At 38.5% G+C, this 21,637-nt stretch overlaps 1 protein-coding gene across 3 annotated transcripts in view; it reads right to left on the reverse strand.

The window, feature by feature from the left end:
* The window catches only part of LOC139123670 (steroid 17-alpha-hydroxylase/17,20 lyase-like), a 36,094-nt gene that overhangs the window by 12,501 nt on the left and 1,956 nt on the right, over positions 1 to 21,637 (reverse strand). For 2 of the 3 annotated variants that reach the window (XM_070689842.1, XM_070689841.1), the window contains exons 2-6: positions 12,365 to 12,541; positions 10,416 to 10,589; positions 9,756 to 9,849; positions 9,061 to 9,222; positions 6,895 to 7,100 (exon numbers count right to left, since the gene is read on the reverse strand). In XM_070689842.1, the coding sequence (XP_070545943.1) occupies positions 6,895 to 7,100; positions 9,061 to 9,222; positions 9,756 to 9,849; positions 10,416 to 10,589; positions 12,365 to 12,524 (796 nt within the window). In that variant the 5' untranslated portion in view covers positions 12,525 to 12,541. Of the gene's footprint in view, positions 1 to 6,894; positions 7,101 to 9,060; positions 9,223 to 9,755; positions 9,850 to 10,415; positions 10,590 to 12,364; positions 12,542 to 21,107; positions 21,242 to 21,637 lie in introns of those variants that run through there. The other variant, XM_070689843.1, reaches the window with a different exon arrangement.

Below are 21,637 nucleotides of genomic sequence, written 5' to 3' on the forward strand. Positions count from 1 at the left end.
TTGGTTTTCAATGGGGCAAGTTCATCTAGTGCGTTGGTAAGCGTAGTACGGTAGAAAACGGCCAAGTCGTGAACATTCATATTGTCATCCAATGATTGGATTGATGTCGTAACCAGATCCTTCAATCGATTCAGGTCAATGTTCTTTAATATTCGGTGTTGTTTCACAGTTTTTGAGGGGCTTGGCCTGACAATATTTGACGTGAAATGAATAGCCGCGTGATCAGATGGTAGACAGTAATCAGTTCTGAAATTGGACATACATATATCAGCCGCACGGGTGATCACCAAATCCAGTGTGTGACCATTTTTATGGGTCGGTCCACGGACATGTTGTACCAGTCCAAATGACATTAAAAGATCTTTGAATTTTGTCGCATCTAAGCAGTTTGGATCATCCACATGAATGTTGAAATCGCCGGTTATGACTAAACGACCGGGAGATAGTATTGAACTTTCCAAAAGTGTTCCAAATTCAATCAAAAACTGAGAAATAGTGAGTTTATTTTTCGGCGAATATGGTGGTCTATATACAGCCATCAAATGAATAGTTTCATTATTTGATTGAATATTCAGATCCATGTATTCAAATGTTTTGAACACTCCTGGACTGTTCTTCTTGACTTTTACATTAGATCTAATCACAACACAAATACCACCACCTCTCCGTTTACTACGTGGCATATGGTGAGTAACATATCCATCCATAGAAGAACCGAAATCGGCATCTACTAGGGCACCGTTTTTCTCATTAATCCATGATTCTGTGAGTACGAAAATATCAGTCTGATTCGTCAGAATCGAATCACAAACTGCAGCGATTTTATTCGTCATAGACCTGGCATTCCACAGTGTGAGATTCATACATTCCTTCAGGTCATATTTAGATCGTCGTCCGATTTTAACTAAGTTTCCGACAGGGCGCCTAGGATGGAATAACGGTCGGATAAAAACGTCTACTACTGTCTTTATTTTATGCCGAGGATTTTTCACTTTCCAGCCTGCTCTCTTACCACGAGGCCTCTTCCATCGTCGGCTGTAGCGCTTGAAAGTGCAGTCTTGAAACGAGAAGTCAATACTCACTAACGCAGGTGTTTCGTCGCGAATACACAACAACTCACGGCGGCCATATTGAATCACCATTCTCGTTGACTCATCAACTCCAACTTCACGTCCAGAAAAGTCACTCTCAAGCAAGTAAAGTATTAATCCGATGAAACACAACGATAGAAGCATAGTTTAACTAATAGGATGCAGCGAAAAGACAGTCCCAATCCTTTTTTGAAGTCTAAAAATTTGAAAAGTACGAAGAGTCGAGTTTGCCGGGAGGCAGCTAGGACAGCGCCATCAACCAAAACACTTGTGGTTACTTATTTATTGACATAAACATATATTTTAGGTAAAAGGTCATCGAGGTCACATGACATTTGGTCAAAAAATTTCTCTCCTATAGTTATCCCTTTTTTACCAAAAATCAGACATCCAGGTCTATTGGCTCGCTCAGAATGAGATATGCACATAATTATTGACGTACAGTATGTGGCTTCATAAGGTGTCCCGTCATACCATACATGAAGGCTGTAGCACTTGTGGTTACTGAGTTATGGACAAATATGTATATTTGAGGTCAAAGGTCACCGAGGTCACGTGACATTTTGTCAAAAAAATTGTTTTGCTAAGTTATCCCTATATACCAAAAATCAGACCTCTAGCTCTATTGGCTCGCTCAAAATTAGATATGCGCATAATTAATGAGGTACAATATGTGGCGTCATAAGGTGTCCCATCATACCATACATGAAGGCTGTAGCACTTGTGGTTACTGAGTTATGGACAAATATGTATATTTGAGGTCAAAGGTCACCGAGGTCACGTGACATTTTGTCAAAAGAATTGTTTTGCTAAGTTATCCCTATATACCAAAAATCAGACCTCTAGCTCTATTGGCTCGCTCAAAATTAGATATGCGCATAATTAATGATGTACAATATGTGGCGTCATAAGGTGTCCCATCATACCATACATGAAGGCTGTAGCACTTGTGGTTACTGAGTTATGGACAAATATGTATATTTGAGGTCAAAGGTCACCGAGGTCATGTGACATTTTGTCAAAAAAATTGTTTTGCTAAGTTATCCCTATATACCAAAAATCAGACCTCTAGCTCTATTGGCTTGCTCAAAATTAGATATGCGCATAATTAATGATGTACATTATGTGGCGTCATAAGGTGTCCCGTCATACCATACGTCAAGGCTGTAGCACTTGTGGTTACTGAGTTATGGAAAAATATGTATATTTGAGGTCAAAGGTCACCAAGGTCACGTGACATTTTGTCAAAAAAAATTGTTTTGCTAAGTTATCCCTATATACCAAAAATCAGACCTCTAGCTCTATTGGCTCGCTCAAAATTAGCTATGCGCATAATTAATGAGGTACAATATGTGGCGTCATAAGGTGTCCCGTCATACCATACATGAACGCTGTAGCACTTGTGGTTACTGAGTCATTGGGCCTTAGTTAGTGACCACTACCTATCTGACTTACAGATTGATATATGGCGGGTGCCACATGTGGGGCAGGATGCGCTTACTATTTTCGAAACACCTGACATCACTTCTTGGTCTTTTGGCCAGAGGTCCATATATCTTTCTTTCAGGAATTTGACTTTGTTTGTACCGTCTATTTACTGTCTGTTCTGTGCTGTTTTGTGTCTGTGTTTACAACTATTGTCTTACAAATTTTGACCTAGTGTTATTGGATTATGGATTGGTATGATTGCCATTATTTTGGACAAATATGTATATTTGAGGTCAAAGGTCACCGAGGTCACGTGACATTTTGTCAAAAAAATTGTTTTGCTAAGTTATCCCTATATACCAAAAATCAGACCTCTAGCTCTATTGGCTTGCTCAAAATTAGATATGCGCATAATTAATGAGGTACAATATGTGGCGTCATAAGGTGTCCCATCATACCATACATGAAGGCTGTAGCACTTGTGGTTACTGAGTTATGGAAAAATATGTATATTTGAGGTCAAAGGTCACCAAGGTCACGTGACATTTTGTCAAAAGAATTGTATTGCTAAGTTATCCCTATATACCAAAAATCAGACCTCTAGCTCTATTGGCTCGCTCAAAATTAGATATGTGCATAATTAATGAGGTAAAATATGTGGCGTCATAAGCTGTCCCATCATACCATACATGAAGGGTGTAGCACTTGTGGTTACTGAGTTATGGACAAATGTGTATATTTGAGGTCAAAGGTCACAGAGGTCACGTGACATTTTGTCAAAAGAATTGTATTGCTAAGTTATCCCTATATACCAAAAATCAGACCTCTAGCTCTATTGGCTCGCTCAAAATTAGCTATGCGCATAATTAATGAGGTACAATATGTGGCGTCATAAGGTGTCCCATCATACCATACATGAAGGCTGTAGCACTTGTGGTTACTGAGTTATGGACAAATATGTATATTTGAGGTCAAAGGTCACCGAGGTCACGTGACATTTTGTCAAAAAAATTGTTTTGCTAAGTTATCCCTATATACCAAAAATCAGACCTCTAGCTCTATTGGCTTGCTCAAAATTAGATATGCGCATAATTAATGAGGTACAATATGTGGCGTCATAAGGTGTCCCATCATACCATACATGAAGGCTGTAGCACTTGTGGTTACTGAGTTATGGGAAAATATGTATATTTGAGGTCAAAGGTCACCAAGGTCACGTGACATTTTGTCAAAAAAATTGTTTTGCTAAGTTATCCCTATATACCAAAAATCAGACCTCTAGCTCTATTGGCTCGCTCAAAATTAGATATGGGCATAATTAATGAGGTACAATATGTGGCGTCATAAGGTGTCCCATCATACCATACATGAAGGCTGTAGCACTTGTGGTTACTGAGTTTTGGACAAATATGTATATTTGAGGTCAAAGGTCACTGAGGTCACGTGACATTTTTCAAAAAAATTGTTTTGCTAAGTTATCCCTATATACCAAAAATCAGACCTCTAGCTCTATTGGCTCGCTCAAAATTAGATATGTGCATAATTAATGAGGTACAATATGTGGCGTCATAAGCTGTTCCATTATACCATATATGAAGTATGGTAGCACTTGTGGTTACTGAGTTATGGACAAATATGTATATTTGAGATCAAAGGTCATCAAGGTCACATGACATTTTGTCAAAATATCCGAGATATCTGCGTGAACGGTTGGACTCACGGATGGACGAACAGACGGACATGACCCAATCTATAAGCTCACTGGACTTCATCCTAGGGGACTAAAAATTGTGTCACTGCATCCTTTTTGCAATATGAATACGATGAGAAACTAAATTTTTATTTTTCGTGGCCTTATACATGGGAGTCTATGGAAATCTGCCTTATACATGGGAGTCTATGGACGTGTAAACTAAAAATATGCAAATTTCACCACGATTTGCCCAAATTTGGGAAAGGTCACTCCTATGCACTTCCATGCCAAGTTTCAAATCAATCGGACTTGTGGTTTCAGAGCAGGAGATTTTTTGACCAAAAATGGGAGAAAATTACAAAAAAATTCATGAAAAATAGCAAGTCCAAGATACTGACCCAAGATGAGCACAATCATTTCATGTCAGCCCAAAGTACTTACATGCTAATTTTTCATGTAATCTGCTCAGTGGTTATTGAGTTTTTTCAATTTTGACTGTTTTTACATTTTTTCACTTAATTTGCATATTTTTGGCAATGACAACTTCATTTGAACAAAATCTCATCTACAGCCCATCATCCATATACACACCAAATATCAAGATGAAATGTACAGCGGTTTCGGAGTTTTTGATGTTGACGGACAGACATACAGACATTCAGACATACAGACATACAGACATACAGACGTACAGACATACAGACATACAGACATACAGACATACATACATACAGACATTTCCCTAGCCTATAAGAATAGCTTCCATTGCCATATATACATATGGCTATGGGAGCTAAAAACCCTTACAAGCGTCCAGAAACTGCGGTCGATGCTGGGTCATGTTAATTATAATATGACACCACACATCGGATCGCTCACTATAGAGTCAGTCAATAGTGGCTAACTCTCTCAATAACGAATCTGGCTTCTCCTCTTCGAGAACGAAGATGACTTTATCACATTACCAAACGTAGAGGATACAAAACAAGAGAGCGACTGATGAAGGAACCCCATTTTTGGTTCCGAAACACCGTTAAGACGAATCCCTCAATCAACAAACCGGTTTACCGGGGACCAAGATCACATGACTAGGGTCAAAGCACTATCGATTCACCGGTGTCTCGCCATGTATTCCACACAAAATAAATGTAATGATCCTTTTATTCACCATATGGTAATATTAAACAAACTTGGAAGAGCCGATGTGTGGAGTTGCCCTCATTTTCCTTTACATTTTCTTTTGTTTTTGAAAGGCTTTAGCATGGACTATGTAGTTTACTTTAGATGTCAGGTGCATTTACATGTTAACGCAGTAAAACTGTTTAACCGCTTGTGAGGCATAGTGTCCGTGACGTGGAGCTAGTTGTAAATGGAAAGAGGTTTAATATGAAAATAAATCAGTTTATTAAGTGTTATACTTTAATTTCACAATAAATAACATTTCTACTTTTATATATTATTAGGAAACAACTGATAACACTATTTCTGTTCATTTTTTACCCATATATCGTTATTTCATAGGGCAGTTTTTTTTAACATTACAATCTCAAAAGGTAGCATAAACATCTTTCTCAGGTTTAAGATGTAATATTTGACTCTTACTCTGAATCTGAGTTACTATGTCATAAAAATGTAACTTCAGCTGGTAAACGATAGAATTACCTGTTTGAATCGCTGTAACAAGCAGTGTCTGGATTTAGTGTCACGGACAATACAGCTGTCACGGACACTACATTTGGCCACTTTTTGATATACTAAAACAATACAAGTGGTAAATGGACTAATTTTTTATAACATATAAGGAAGGCAAACAGGGCCACTTTGGCCAATGACTTCAGATCTCTACTATCTGAATGCGGCTGAAAGTTATGGGGGTGTCACGGACACTACAAAATTTTGGACAAAAAATGTGGACAATTTTCATGATTTGTCATTCATAAACAATATGTTGACCCTATAAACATTTAGTACCAACTAATCACAATTGGTCTTCCAATCAAATAAATGTTTTAGGAAACATTCTAGGGTAATGTTTTCCAAGTGATAATGAAGAGATAAATCAATGCTGTTGTCAAAATATGAAAAGCGTAACGACACACCGAGTTCCCTTGTTATCATGCCATTTCCATTCAAATCCATGTATTAAGACTACATAACTTGAAAAAGAAAGAAGAAATGCTATGTGATACTTTAAATATTCTGAATAATCGAAAAAATTAATCTAACAGTTTCAAAAAGTGAGTGAAAAAGTTGTGCTTTTTCAGATGAAACAGCGTAACGCCCATTTTGACCCATTTTTAGGGTACTTTTTTCACTACTCAGCTCAAAATCATCAAAAAACTCCATTTTTTTCGATGGGGCCTGATTGGTTCTACTGGTTGTTTCATATTAAGAACAATGTTTCATTAAATTTTGCTCAAGATTTTTCCTATATTAGAGCGTAGCATGACGAAATCTATCTAGAGCACCCTGATTGTGACTGACCCGAAAGTAAACACAACAATCGCTGACGTTTACTTTCAGATCACTTACTCAATCCTCTCTTACATAACCCCGTCCTCAAATTGACCAAACTGTAGATTAATTGTAGTAATGACGACAGGTGTTTCGGAAGCAACAATTATTTCCTTGTATTCACACCACCACCTTTTCATCGACTCTAAACATATTACTCTTCCATACCTTCTCCCACGTTTTTCTCATGGTCGTCAACTTCAGATTTTAGGAATTCGATTAAGTTATCTTTCCACGTGGTCATCTCACGAACAGTCTTGGTCGTTATGTATCGGAATATTGGTATGAAGTCGGCCACTAGACCATTTCCAAAGTTGTCAGAGTCGTTGATGTAGTTGAAGCAGGTTTTAAAGCCTGAGTCTTCGAGCTCATAGCTAAAGGAAAAGCAAGAGCAAACTGTAGGTAACAATCGACATAGCTATCAGCGTACCTTCATTCTAAGTGTTTGCTGAAAAGTAGAGTGGACGGAAACGACGTATAGAGTTTGACAATATAATCGTTATAGAAGCCAAATATATATCTTCATAAATTGATAAATTATAACGATCGCTTTATCGGATTGAAATGCAGGTCATGTGATCACAAGCTTTAAAGCTGAAAGTATTTTTTGAGAAAAATTTGGAAATTAGCCCAAAATTTGAATGCGAATGAATGAGGTTATCCATAAAGACGCACGATTAATTTTCACACGAATAAAAGTTTCTCATATTTCCATTAATTTACATCTACATTGATAAATGTTACTACATAGACCCTCATAAAACGTTTATCGGGTCTATTTTTATTATTATTATATTTTGCGAAAGTACTATGGCCATTGGTCTTGAAATAATGCAAGCGATAAGGGTGCTTTTCTGTCAACCTACTGCTTACGAAGAGCTCTACAGTTTATGTTGCTGTCCAAAATGTGTTGCAGTACAATGAACATGGCATGCTCAATAATATGATACATTCTATCTATCTATCTATGTATCTAGAAAATTTGTATAGCGCCTAATATCCAAAGTTAAACAATGCTCAGTGGCGCTTTGAGTTACAATGAAAATGCTCTCTGGAAGATGTAAGTTTTTAAGCGTCTTTTTAAAATGTTGACATTAGGAGAGGTTTTTTTATGTCCAGGGGCAAAGAGTTCCAAAGGACAGGAGCTGCTACAGAGAAGGAGCGGCGACGATAGGTAGTCAGATTACATCTAGGTGGGTGCTGAATGCATTTATCAGATGAACGAAGAACACGTGATGAGGCACAAGGTGTTATTAAATTCCTGAGATATTGTGGAGCTTGTCCATTTAGGGCCTTGTAAGTAATCAGCAAAAGTTTGTATACAATGCGATGATGTACTGGAAGCCAGTGAAGTTGCCTAAGTATAAGGGTAATGCAGCCAACAGTCTCGAATATTTATATTCACATTTGATGACATGGACAAAGCTGTAATCAAATGATGAACAGTCATCCCCGGGCCTACTGTAACATTTCTTATGGTATGCCCTAAATGAAACGGTGATAGCATTGATCTATGGAATCCAGTACTATAAATTGCAGCTCGCTGTAATGCAGGTTGTGCGACAGGCATGCATATTTGAATTGTCGCTAATGACATCAACATTCCGTGGTAGGAATTGACAAGAACGCTCATTCCTCGAACTGGTCGTTATTGATTTACCGACCTATTATTGTTATTGTCGCTGTAGTTCAGCGTAGCAGTAGAGCAGTGGCAATAAAGTTAGACGAAACAGAGTTACCGTTTTCGTCTTGATCTCTGGCAGAACCTCCACCAGAAACAGTATACCCACACTGAACTTGAGTAATTTCACAGAAGACATCATGAATCCATTATTGCATTATGAGTTTTTTAGTTTACTGTAAATTCTAACTTTAAAATTTTAAAATCCACTTTAATAGACAATTTCTTTGAAAGGAATTGACGAGGATACCACTGAATTGTTCCAAGAGACTTACATTGCACTATCTCCATATCACAATTGTCTCGTGTCCTCCTGGATCCTTATATATTGTTGTCTGGTGGAACACCCCTAACTGACCAGTGTCAAAATAACTGAAATAAAACTGATTTCTTTTTGCATTCGGTTCCGGCACTAAATAAGAATATTCGATGCTTAACAATGTCAGTAACCTGAAATGGTTTCAATTATTTTGTCCAAGTATAGACCTTGGAGAGAGCTTCAGGTTCTACAGCTAGGCAGGCCTCAGTTCTCTATATGGGACGACAAGCTTTTCTGGACATAGAGTAAATCTGTTTGAAGTGGTGAAGGAACAAGTAAAAAACCTATTATTTAAACGAAGAAGAATTTTCGATATTATCAGACGCACACTTACAACTTGCCAAAACACACAGATGCCATGATGTTGATAACCGTCAACATTAACACAGGTTGTGGATCGAACGGCTCTCCATTTTTCTCCGTGATTGTTTTCTTTAGACGTGGAAACACGTGCTCTCTTATAAGGGTTTCCAACTTCCCTGTAGTTGTGTATTTTCTAGAAATTGGAAAAAAATTACTTATTTTGAGAGAACATAAGTTTAAAAAGTTATAATACTTTGTCTAGGTTTGTGATCGTGAAATGAACGAAATGCTAACGAACAGATTTTCAAATGTAGAATTCAAAATCTTATTTGGCATAAACGTTTAAATAATTGTTTTTCACAAAGTACCGTACTGTGTGTTGCAATGCTATTTTAAACATAACTTTATATATGGCATGTTGATAATAAATCAATCTCTATATGCATAATAGTCTGTGATTGGAAATACAGATTTCATTAACATAATTGGAACTAATTTAGGATAATAGGATGGTGAAGTAATGCCTATTTAATCTACAAATGTTATCTCATCTGCTTTTCTTTTTACATTCACACTTCTGTTTGTGAGTAATTTGTATTATTGCAACATTCAACTATCTTGCAGCTTACACTTTTGAGATATCTAAAAATTATAAAAATCAAATATCCCAAATTAGTCCCAATAGTGTTTATTGTAATTCTTGCTGGTTTTTCGTTTTAGTCCTACCTGATCGCCTTACAACTGATTTTACGCATCGCCTGCCACTTTGGTGTAAAATTTCCAAATAAGATGCCTTCCCCTCCGTCACTTGTTATTTCACCTTGAAAAATAAGCACATGATAAGATTTTGGTGATAAATGAATGTTTAACGTCGTTGGATAATGGGGGCGCTGTTTTCTTGCGATGTCATACTCTGTGCAAATGCGAGAGTGGCAAGTTTCTTGTTTACCATTTATGTGGCGGTACTTGAGAATCTCTCTGATTATGTTAATTGAAAATTCCACGCACAAAGTGAGAGATGCTACACGAATGCGATTATACATTACTTTTAAACAGTTTCGTTCTCTACATTTGTTTTTGTCATTTAATTCAACTTTGAATTCATCAACGCGTTAATATATAATTAAAAATGATACAGTGCGTTGCTGCTTAACATTATTACTGGCATTAATTGTAACAGGTGCGTAATTTGTGAGAATATACGGTGTTTTGAACGGGGTTCTAACTCTCAACGTACGTCACCCACTAAACTAGAGGAGAAGCCACAGACAAAACCGTTCAGCCAAATTTCCACAAAAGTACTGAAATCAAAATGTCACTGAATAATTCAAACTGTCTTGTTCATTAGTTTACCTATAAAATGTAATAGATGTAAGAAACTCTCACCGGTGTAGGTCCAAGCTCTACCAGCAAAGGCGTCTTGTTTTTGCACTAAGGCCTCCCGTACAAGTTCAATGTTACACAACAAAACATATCTGTCTGCTCCCATTTTGAAGGAAAAGATATCACCATAAGTCTTGGCGAGGCCTTCAAAGACCCCGATCGGATCCTCCCCAAGAGCTGAAATATATTAACAAATCAACTATACGAAGAAGAAGTATCTGTAGAGAGTTTTTTCCAAACTAGGTTGCCTTTAGCGTAAGATAGCAAACACAGCAAAAAAAATGATTACGACTAACTGTCATAAAAATGCTCGTTTAGCATGGTTGTGTAACTTTAGGTACAGTGGGCCTAGGTGACACAATATTCGGACTCTAAATTTCTGACAGTAGTTTTCTGATCTACCAAGTAGAAGTGACTCATTCCAAAGCTCTTGAAGTATTAAAAATTTCAACTTAATTTTTTGAGAAAACAGAAAATTTTATTTTTCCCATAAGGTTAACATAGTGGTGGCAGCCGTTTCGAAATTCAAATATCGATGTAAGGCAATTTGTTTCTCGAGTGAAAAACTTCCGACGGTGACCCTTCATTTTTGTTGTTGATTTTGTGAGAGTATGGTTGAAAGTTCTGTCTAGAGAAATTTGAGCAAAATCTAAATCTTTCACTTTCGAAGCAGGTACCACCTGAAGCCATGGTTTGACTTTTGTTTTTCAGTTGGACTATTTCTGCGTTAAAAGTTAACATAAGAAAAACACCTGACCATATTTCTGTGACAACTCGAAAAACAATATTCAACGCATAGACCCCGACACCTTCAGATATGATCGCGACTGGTTGATGACTTTTTGCGGCTTACCTGGAGTATTGCTTTATTAACACCGGCATACATCTATAAATATGAAATGCCTTTGCTGAAAATGCGGATGCAATCACAGGTCAGAGAATGTAAACCGATTCTCCGTGATGTTAAGCAAGTTATAATTACACAACTGATGATTAAATGGAAAACATGTGTACTTTTATGAATACTTACAAGGACATTCGTCAGGAAAGAACGTGGGAGTTTGTTGATCAACATCACAGAGACTACGATATTTATTTGTTTACCTGAATTTCGTGAATTTCATTACTTGCACGAAAAGCGGGCGTAGGGTGTTTGAAAAGAAACCATACATGTCAGATCCTGTAACAGTAAAAAACATTTCGCGGACGCTTGACCAATTTGTTTGGGGTGGTCGGCGTTTGCCCAAAAGTAGGTGCTTATCCAAAGAAATACAAAATTGCAAAGCAAAGAAAGGTCACTTCGTCAATGAGATAAAAATTCTTAGTTTAGAACATGGTTGAAGGCAGAAGGCGCAGATAATCTGTAGTACACCAAATACATCAGATACTGTCGCCTACATGCGTTCTCTCTGAAGGTTTACGTATAAGTAAAAGTAATGGAGATTACGTTAAAACTGTACATTTCTGGTCAACGAAGGTAGACATCAAAAATGCAGAAAATGGAGACTGAACATTGCTTGTTCAGATGCGGGGACATTGAATTACCCTGGCCCTCGCTGTTAAGGACGTGTTGCACCACTCTGTACACTTAACACTGGGAGGTACTGGCTTCAGATGACCGCTGACCCTACGAGCTCTTTTCCCACAGAGTACATATCCTCCGACGTATATCCTTACTATGCTTTCACTGGAAATACACTTTGAAAGGCCTTGATTACGTCCAATACAATTTTTTTTCAAGTTCTGTAAATATTTATACAAAGTAATTGATCTTGGAAGCTTTGAGCAACTACCTATTTATATTATCAGGTCGATTGTTAGTACATACACGAATGCTTGTGCGGATGTAGAATTTTCTGTACATTCCTGAAATAGGAGCGAACGGTCTTGAAACCTTACAAATTTGGAAATGCGTGATACTTTTTGATGTATAGTAATTTGGTCAGACTTACAAAGTATGCTTCCAATGAACGGCAACCCTCTTGGTCCAGGAGGAAAGCCAGATGGTATATGCATGCTCCATAGGGCACATATCACCAAGAGCACTATTAGACCCAATGTAACATTGGTTGGGCTGCTGAGAAAGCTCCAGATAGATCCAATGGAAACCATTCTGTAGAATTACCAAGCTGAAAGAGGAAAGAATTAGTTAACGCATCACACAGTATTCAGGACTTACGTACATCTGACACTTAAAACTCAAAAATCTGTCCTGCAACGTTATCGTGCTTATTTGACAGTCTTGCCTCTGCCACAGAAGGAATTAACTATATCTTTTGTGGTAGTTCAGTGTAGAATTGATATTCACTTAAAGACGGTTAAGATACTGTGCACCTTGAATCCCAGCTGTTGCCCATACAAATTTTGACGTGGTGGCTATCTGGTTCAGGGCCCGAGAACCGGATACCCACCACGTCTGTCAATATTCACCATAAACGAGGACGATAGAACTTCAAAGAATGCGCCAAATCAGGCTGGCAGGAACGCAAACAAATTATCTCCACTAGATCCCAAAGTCTACACTTGGCCCTTCTTAGTATTGTTCTGCACTCCCACCTGGTCAGTCCGCAACGACTGGATTTTCGGTTGTTTGAGAACGGTGCCGCTAACAGTAACAATGTATCCATTGTCAATTGAGTTGAAACGGATACTAGCAAACTGTTAAAAATGTATGTTATGTTGTAAAATACCCAGGGCACCATTTATTTTGTCGAAAATGAAAAGAAATGCGTTGCGATACAAGATAATTTCGATTATTAAGCCCCAGAGTCCCACAAACCAAGGCCACACATAAACGTGTTTGCGTATGTCCTTACGTTCTAAGCTGACATATCATGCACCAATATACGGATTACATGTCAGCGACGAGTGTTACGCTTGTGATCGTGTCGATCGGTACGAAGGTACTCATGTATAAATGGTCAAGTTCAAGTTACTTGAATGACTTCAGAGATCTACCGTACAGAACCTTTCATCTAAGACGCATTGCACGTATTCGTAAATATTTATCAAGGTCTGCCACAGAACAACTTGTCCATGCTTTTGTCACATCTCGTTTTGATTTCTGTAACTCTCTGTTGTATGGACTTCCGAATAATTTAATCATTCAGATTCAACGTATTCAAAACATGGCTGCAAGAATTGAAACTCGTTTAAAAATCTCTCTTCATATCACCCCTGTTCTGTACATTGGTTACCGGTGACACCTGACTTTTAAGTGTATTCATGGGCTTGCTACGAGTTATCTTTCAAATACGATCTCACTCTATGTTCCATGTCGCAACTTGAGGTCAGCTGACCAGTTCAGACTTTGTCTGGTGCGATCGCGCACAAAGAAGTATGGAGATCGTTCGTTCAGTGTAGCAGCTCCCATACTCTGAATACTCTTCTATTAGATATTCGGCGTTCTCCTAGCCTGTCAATTTTTAAAACTAATGTTAAAACGTTCCTTTTTAAATCTGCATTTTAGACTTTGGTTTTAGATATGTATATTTTATCACAGCGTCCTTGATCACTTTGTTGTGGATATTGACGCTTTATAAATAAATAATTATTATTATCATCATTAAAAAACTGATGTTTTCTGCGTTGTTATGGACAAAGGTCTACCATTCACAAGCGCAGAACATTCCGGCCAGAGGGATATAAAACTAATTTAAAACACAAATTGACCGACCTCGCCTGTTTGTAAGCGCCAGCGTTCCCGGGGTCAAGGATTCGCTCCGCCCATACCCCGACCCGTACCTCCATCCCATCTTTGCACGTAGCCGGTGGTTAGTAACTGTTTTTATTTTCATAATGATAATAATAATGCGTTCTTATATAGCGCGCATATCCACAAGTTCATGTGCTCAAGGCGCTTTACAATTATTATTACCCCAGGTCACTGGACCTAATATGATACCACTCAACTCCCTAGGGGTGGGGGGCAAACAACAGCACACATATGCAGCCAATAAGCGCAGCAGAGCTAAACGCATACATTAAAACCACTGTCCTAACAGGTACCCATCACTCCGGGTGGGTAGAAGCAATGAGGAATAAAGTGACTTGCTCAAGGACACAACACCATAGCCATGCCGGGGCTCCAACTCACCATCCTGTGATCGTGCGTTCACAGCTCTAGCCATTTGGCATGATGGCTTAGTATATCTATGTAAGATATATAATATGGTCCAATTTTTATATATGTTGTAGTATAATTCTCATATGCTGATTTATTCACTATATTAAATCACAGGCAAACAGAAATAAAATGCTCGAATACCGGCTAGTCTGTGTAACGCAAGGAACACACAGAGGCTGTACGCAACATCACGGTAGCATTGCCAGCCAACTTCAAGTACGCCGCGATTGACGGTGGGTAGGGCCTTTGCAGTACCCATCAGTCCCAAACTGCCCCTTAAGGTGAGTGGAACCAAGTTTTGTTGACTAATCAATGACAAGATATGTTTACGACAGATAAACGTCCTTGTAATGGGGTGTAAACTAAAAAAGAGTCGAGAGGCTAGGTTAGGTTGTAAATTCATTTTGTTTACTCTAATCAATCAGAGCATGAAGAAAAGGAGAGGAACTGGTAAAGAAAACAGTGAGACACACTAAATACGTCAGGGCCGCCTGAGCATAGCCGTGCTACATGGTGCATACTTGGATAATTGTAATTATTCACATTTGCAGGTGCAACATATTCACATGCAGTCGTACCCTAATATTTCAATAGAGTCAAAACATAGACATTACTCATACCATTTGCGCCACGACTGTGAATTCATATGAGTCCACATAAATACAGGCTTGCTGATTATGAGAAATGGATTTTTGACTGTATTCGTCTTAGACTTGGTTCAAGTCGGTGAATTTAAAAAAAAATCATTTATAATAGTTTCTCTTTTGTCTCTCCTATTGCGTACCAAAATATTTGGAATTTGGCAGCCCAGGCCAAGTTTTCCCAGCGATTGAATGCATGAGTCTGCGCAGTAGTGAGTTAGTTTCTGCCGAATTCACCGACTTGGACTTCTTGCACAGTACAGGCGGTGAGACGGACTGTGTACACAGTGACGTCAAACAAATACAAAATTATTGACACCTCCCGCCATTATTCTGGCGAATAAGAAGAACGCATGCTAATAAACCTCTGCATATATTAAAAACTTTGTTGTCGTCTCCATGCATATGTTGTGCAAAGCCACTCGACATCGAGTACATCGGGCACGGTTGAGCCTCTCCGCCAGGTGACTGGGTACCGAACGTTGTGACTTCCAACCCGATTGAAACCACCGTATTTACAACTGATCGGTCGACCGTCACTAATCATGAAAGAAAGATTGTTTAGAGTTGCACTGAGGGAAAAGATGTGTTCGTCTGCGCACCAGTTTGCTGGATTGCTGCATGATCTGCAACTCACATGAGTGTGCAGAAAGAGGCCAAGACTTGCACCGACGGCAATCTCTATTTCTTCATCCTTGAAAAACCGGCGACCATATGGCATTTTGCAACATGGGCCCCAAAACAACAAAGATATTTTCACCCGCTTTGGGTGCTACAACAGAGGTTGTGCTGACTTTTGAGGAGCGATCACACTCGACATTTTGTGAACAACGCCATGTGAGTTTCGTCTCGCTTGGATCAAAAGTCACTCCTCCCCATATGCAAAATACAGTGATGTCATCTTGTGAATAATATATGGGTAAATAAAAACGTCATCTCATGAATATTTTATAGCAACGCAGATCGTGCAAGAAAGCCAAGTCTGTGATTCCGGCAGAAACTCACAGCGTTCACCCCACTCATCGCGTCCACTCGACTCACGCGTTTCACATGAAAACAAAATACAAACCATCGCGTTCACTCCACTCAAACATTCACAAATCACAGACTTGAACCAAGTCTATATTCGTCTGTACTTTATTCCGCTACAAATTCGTGTTCAGGCAATAATCCATACTCAGTCTGATACTGTAAACAATAAAGAGTGATGGTTCATGCACTGATGCTATCCATGGTCACGAACATCGATAAAACAACGTAGTGGAAGTGCCCAGCATTAAAACCTTCCCCCAATAGGCCATTACCGATGTATGATTAACGATCTCATTGAGTTAGCAAATTTAGCAAGAAATTGATAAAATATTGTACAAAAACTAAAGTCATGAGTCACAAAATGAACAACACTGATTGACTTCGAGTCAAGGAACACCCATGCCTTACATCAAATTGATCAAATCATTGGTTTTAAAGAAAAATTTAAAATACTTATTTTGACCCCAAAGCTAAAAAATCGACTTTAGAATAATTCAATCGAAATGAGAGAAAAATTTTTAGAGAGCATCCATCCAGTTGACCATCCCACCAAAAATTTAAAATATTTAAGATTTGTTTAACTAAACCTTTGAGCGCCAAAGTCACTTCTGTCCCGTTTGTGTACTTTAGTTGGAAAAATTCAGATATTATAGTTGTTTTCTTTATACTTTTATCCCATGATGGGCTGATTGTGTGAAAAGAAAGACAGAAGGGAATGTTTTTAGCCAAGGTTACCTAGCTGAAGAATTGAACTACCGATTTCTGTTAAAATATGGACAGTTCTGGCAAGCAGCGGGCATTCTTTGTGTGGGTTCACCAACAGTGGACAGAGCTTTTTTGTCTAAAACGGTACTGATAATCAACTATCCTGGGCACTTCTCTTTTGTGGAAAAGTACAGATAACTGGAATGCATAATTAGTTAAGAGACTTGCCTGGTAAAAGAAATTACAAAAGTAAGGAATTTTATCTCCTGCAAACGTTCATACAGTGCCACCTGTGGCGGGGGTCTAGAGGTCATCGTGTAGGCTTGTCCTATCCTCTTTTGCCCTGAGACGGTCCTGCACTACTGCCATTTCGGCAGCTGGACCTCATCTGAACAGCGATTGCAGGGGATAAAGTGTCCAATATCAAAAGTAAGCAACATTGTTCAAACAATAGACACGAGACAAACAGCAGACTAAGTATAAATTGATTTAAAAGGGAGTTCATTCCATTAAATTTGGGGCTGCGACAGAAAAGGTACTGTAGCCGTATTTTTTAGTTGTCTAGTTGGTGAAATTCCTAAATGAAGCTATTTTTGCAACGAAAATACATCTACAATCGTGCTGGTGTGCACTGTTTGACGTCTCCCTGGAAGGTAGCGCCATGGCGATGTGCGAGCAATTCGAGACAATTTTTACTCTTACCCGCATATAGTTTTAGAACTGTTCATTTCTCTTGCTTTTTACCAGTCCCTGGCAACCCAAAAAGTTAATTAGGCCAACGGCACCTGTTCCATGCTGCTAAAATTATGTGTGGCATAATGCGCTCATGTCGTTCAATCGTTCATATATGTTGAAGCCAATGGTCCAAGTTCCGTTAAATATCTGAACGATTGCACGACGCGAGTGCGTTATCTGGCTTACAGCACGTCAACAACACCGGGCCATGAGTGTTGACCAATCTAATTCGGCCGATATAATTTGTGGAAGGGAAAAGCTTAGTAGCTAATCACTATATTGAATGTGCCCACCTGTGTATAATACTTCTTTATTGGCAAGGATTGAAGATACGGAAACTCGTGAGGGAACACCATGCTGAGTGGCAGCGATGATCAATTGTTCATTACACGTTGCCATGTGTGAAAGTTCGGGGAAAACAGAGTACCACACGAACCACAACTCAAAGGGTGCTGTTGATGGTGTTTTTGATGGTCTGGACAAACAACTAATTGGTGAAACAACATGGCATGGAATTTCTGCTGTCAGATTATTCATGCTATAAATTATTGTTGTTGAATTAGGCCAAAGTAAGTAGCTTTAGTAAGTAGCGCGCGTAGCTTTTCGGAGATTTTTGAAAAAAATCCCGAACTTTCCTGTTGAAATGTCGCCATTGGTGACGCTATTTTGTCGCAAAAACAATTCGTGGCTTTTAACTTTGCGGCCGAATGTTTCTTTGCAGCAGTCGGATTTCACTCATGAACCATGTGATGACGTAGAAAAAGCTGTGTTATTTAAGAGTATTTATAGGCGATACTCGCATGGCACGCACCTTCCAAACGGTCAACGGTTACCTATGTGTTCACCTGTCCGTACTTAAATAACGTTTAAAGGTTCACAAAAAAATCTGCGTTATGTAACAGAGTTCCCTTTTTGTCAAATTTGAGATTAACAATACTGTCTGTATGAATTATGATCTTGTTGAATTAATTAAATATTGTCTTTCTTTCAGCTGGACTATGAGATTTATTATGGACTATTTGTCTGCAAACACAATTGCCTCTTTATTTCGCTTGTTTCCTCTACCAAGCTTTCACTTTTTTCTATGCAATACAAAACTCGTTCTTGCAGCTATGCCAGCACAGCTGCCTAGAGTCTATCAGCAACCACTTGCACACGTCTTTGACCTTTATAGTATAAGGTATACTCTTCATTATGTATCTTACAGTAAACAATATTCTGCGAATTAAAAAAGTCTGATGCCCTCCGAGGGCTTAGGAAGTAAAGAGAGAGAGAGTGTTTTCACGATCGCACCCAGAGTTTAGACAATTTAAGTTTTTCATTGTAACCCATTTTTGGCGACAGTTGCGTGTATTGGTGAAAGTTGTTGTTGTGTGCAGCCTCCTGAGTGAAGTGGCGGCTGAACCGAAATGGGGTTGATACCCTCGCCTAAGGCAATGTGAGACCTGAGGGTGCTCTCAATATTGCGTAAAATCCGGTAGTTTTAAACTACTACTTTACAAGAGTGATCTTATTCCATCCAATAGCTTTGATCGCTATTTCGGGCTTGTTACTAAATATAGCTGCACGCGCGCGACTTTCGGACAAATATGCTGAAATTCGGACAAATTTTGTCTTTGTATGCGCGGCTGTTGTTGCAGCTTGTAGTCTCAATCATCAATTCATACGAATAAGTGTGACGCTAAATAGCCTTTCTAACACTCGCAGGTTTTATTTTTGTCGTTTATGCGGAAAATGCGGACAAATGTTTATTTATGCATATTAATGAGAGAGAAAAGTGACGTCATTTGCGATCAGCGCTATTTAAAATTCAGAAGTGTAATTTTTTTTTGAGGTCCATTATAAACCCGAAATTTCCAAGACAACACGATTTGCCTATATTTTCGAGAAAAGGTCAAGAATTTGTATTGCATGAAGTACATACAAGGCTTCATTTCAAGCTTGAAAAAGATATGTATATATTTGGAGAGGTGTCCACTGGTGGAAAAAAGATGAATCTTGTAACAATTTTCCTGTTACAAAATCTGTCGAACTACACTACGACTTGAGTGAAATCCCAAACATACCAAAACAGTTGTGTTATTCAACAGTATCTATAGGCGATACTTGCAAGGCATGCTCCTTTCAAACCGTCATCGGTGATCTGTCAGTTCACCCACTCGTATTTAAAGGTTAAAAAAAAATCTGAGCTATGTAACATAGTACCTATCCTTGTCAAATTTGATAATTACGATACTGTTTTTATGAGTTATGATATAGTTGAATTCATTGAACATTTAATTGTTGTTGCTTTTTTAGAACTGTAGTTCTACTAGTATGGACTCATTGTGTGAAAACACAATTTCCGTTACAAACATGCCAGGAGTACTTATTCTTAAATAATGCAGCGAATCCAAAGACAATAATACAAAGTCACGCTAACTGTGCAGCCTGTATTATATTCAGTAAATTTTCGATTGGATTTCAACTCATTAGTCAGAACGTACGGCACCCACGTACAAGTCAACCAGTGAAGACATCACTTTAAAAACCGCTCGGTCAATTGCCCACCCTTACAAAGAGTGATTCAATAACCGAGCTAAATTGTTACAATCATTCGACTGCGACCCCACCACACGCTGTAGAGTTCATGAAGCTTTCGCACCAACATATTGTCTATTACATTGCAAACAAACTTTATCAAAGCAATGAATGCATCACTCAACTGGTCGGAAAACCGGCTCATGGACAATTTCGTCCACCAGCAGAATTCGTATTAGTCCACACGATAAAAGGTAGCATTAGCTTGTGACACTTGTAGCCTTACGGTCCTGTCATGAACTATGTTGTTTCAGTCTAGAGCGATGCCCACACTCTTCGTCTAGACACCGTCGCGCCGGGTAACCGTCACCGTTGCCCTGTCTATTCACATTCTCGTATTTCACTAACGTTTAAAGGTTTACAAAAATATTAGTTATGTAACAACCTTTGTCAAATTTGAGAATTACAATAACCTCTGTCTGAGCTATGATGTCGTTGAATTCATTAAACATTGTTTTTGCTCTTTTTAGACTGCAGATCTACAATAGAATGATTGTGCAAAAATCAAAATTGATGTTTTTATAAAACATGCCAATAGCCCTTATCCTTAAAATATGCAGTGAATCAAAAAGCAATACTAGAAAATCACACTATTGTGCTGTTTGTATTATATTTAGTAAATTTTCGATTGGACTCGAACTTCTAGTCAGAACGTACGATACCCAGGTACCAGTCAGCTGGCGTAGACATCACAGTAAAACTGCTCGGCCAAATCCCAACACTTACAAGGAGTGATTCAATAATCGAACTAAATTGTTATAATTATTACGACTGCGACCCCATCACACGCTGTAGAGTTCGTGAAGCACTTGCACCAACAAACTGTCTATCACATTGCACACAAACTTTATCAGAGCAATGAATACATCACTTAACTGTTCGGAAAATTCCCTCATGGACAATTTGTTAGCCAGCAGAGCTACAGAGTAATACACGTGGATTCGTATGCCTTACATTCTTGTCATGAACCGTGTTGTTTCAGTCTAGAGCAATGCTTATACTCTTCCTCTAGACACCGTCGCGCCCGGTAACATGAATGCTGAAGGGCGTTCCCCAAATTGCGCAGGAACCGCTAGTCTTATACTAGGACTCCACAAAAGTGACCTTGTACCATCCAATTTAAAACTCAGAAGTGTATATTTTTCTTTTGAGGTCCATTATAAACCGGAATTTTCAAAGATAACATGAATTCCCCATATTTTCAAAAAAGGTTCCAGAACTTGTGTTGCATGAAATGCTTCATTTCAAGCTTGACAAAGATATCAATGTGGAGAAGTATCCACTGCTAAAAAAGGTGAATCTCAACATTTATGTTAACTTTTCTTATTACAACATCTGTTGAACTACACTGCGACTTGAGCGAAATCTCAAGCATACCAAAACAGTTCTGTTATTTAAGAGTATTT

Source organism: Ptychodera flava, assembly GCF_041260155.1.
Source record: "Ptychodera flava strain L36383 chromosome 23 unlocalized genomic scaffold, AS_Pfla_20210202 Scaffold_23__1_contigs__length_28996876_pilon, whole genome shotgun sequence".
Taxonomy (NCBI): Eukaryota; Metazoa; Hemichordata; class Enteropneusta; family Ptychoderidae; genus Ptychodera; species Ptychodera flava.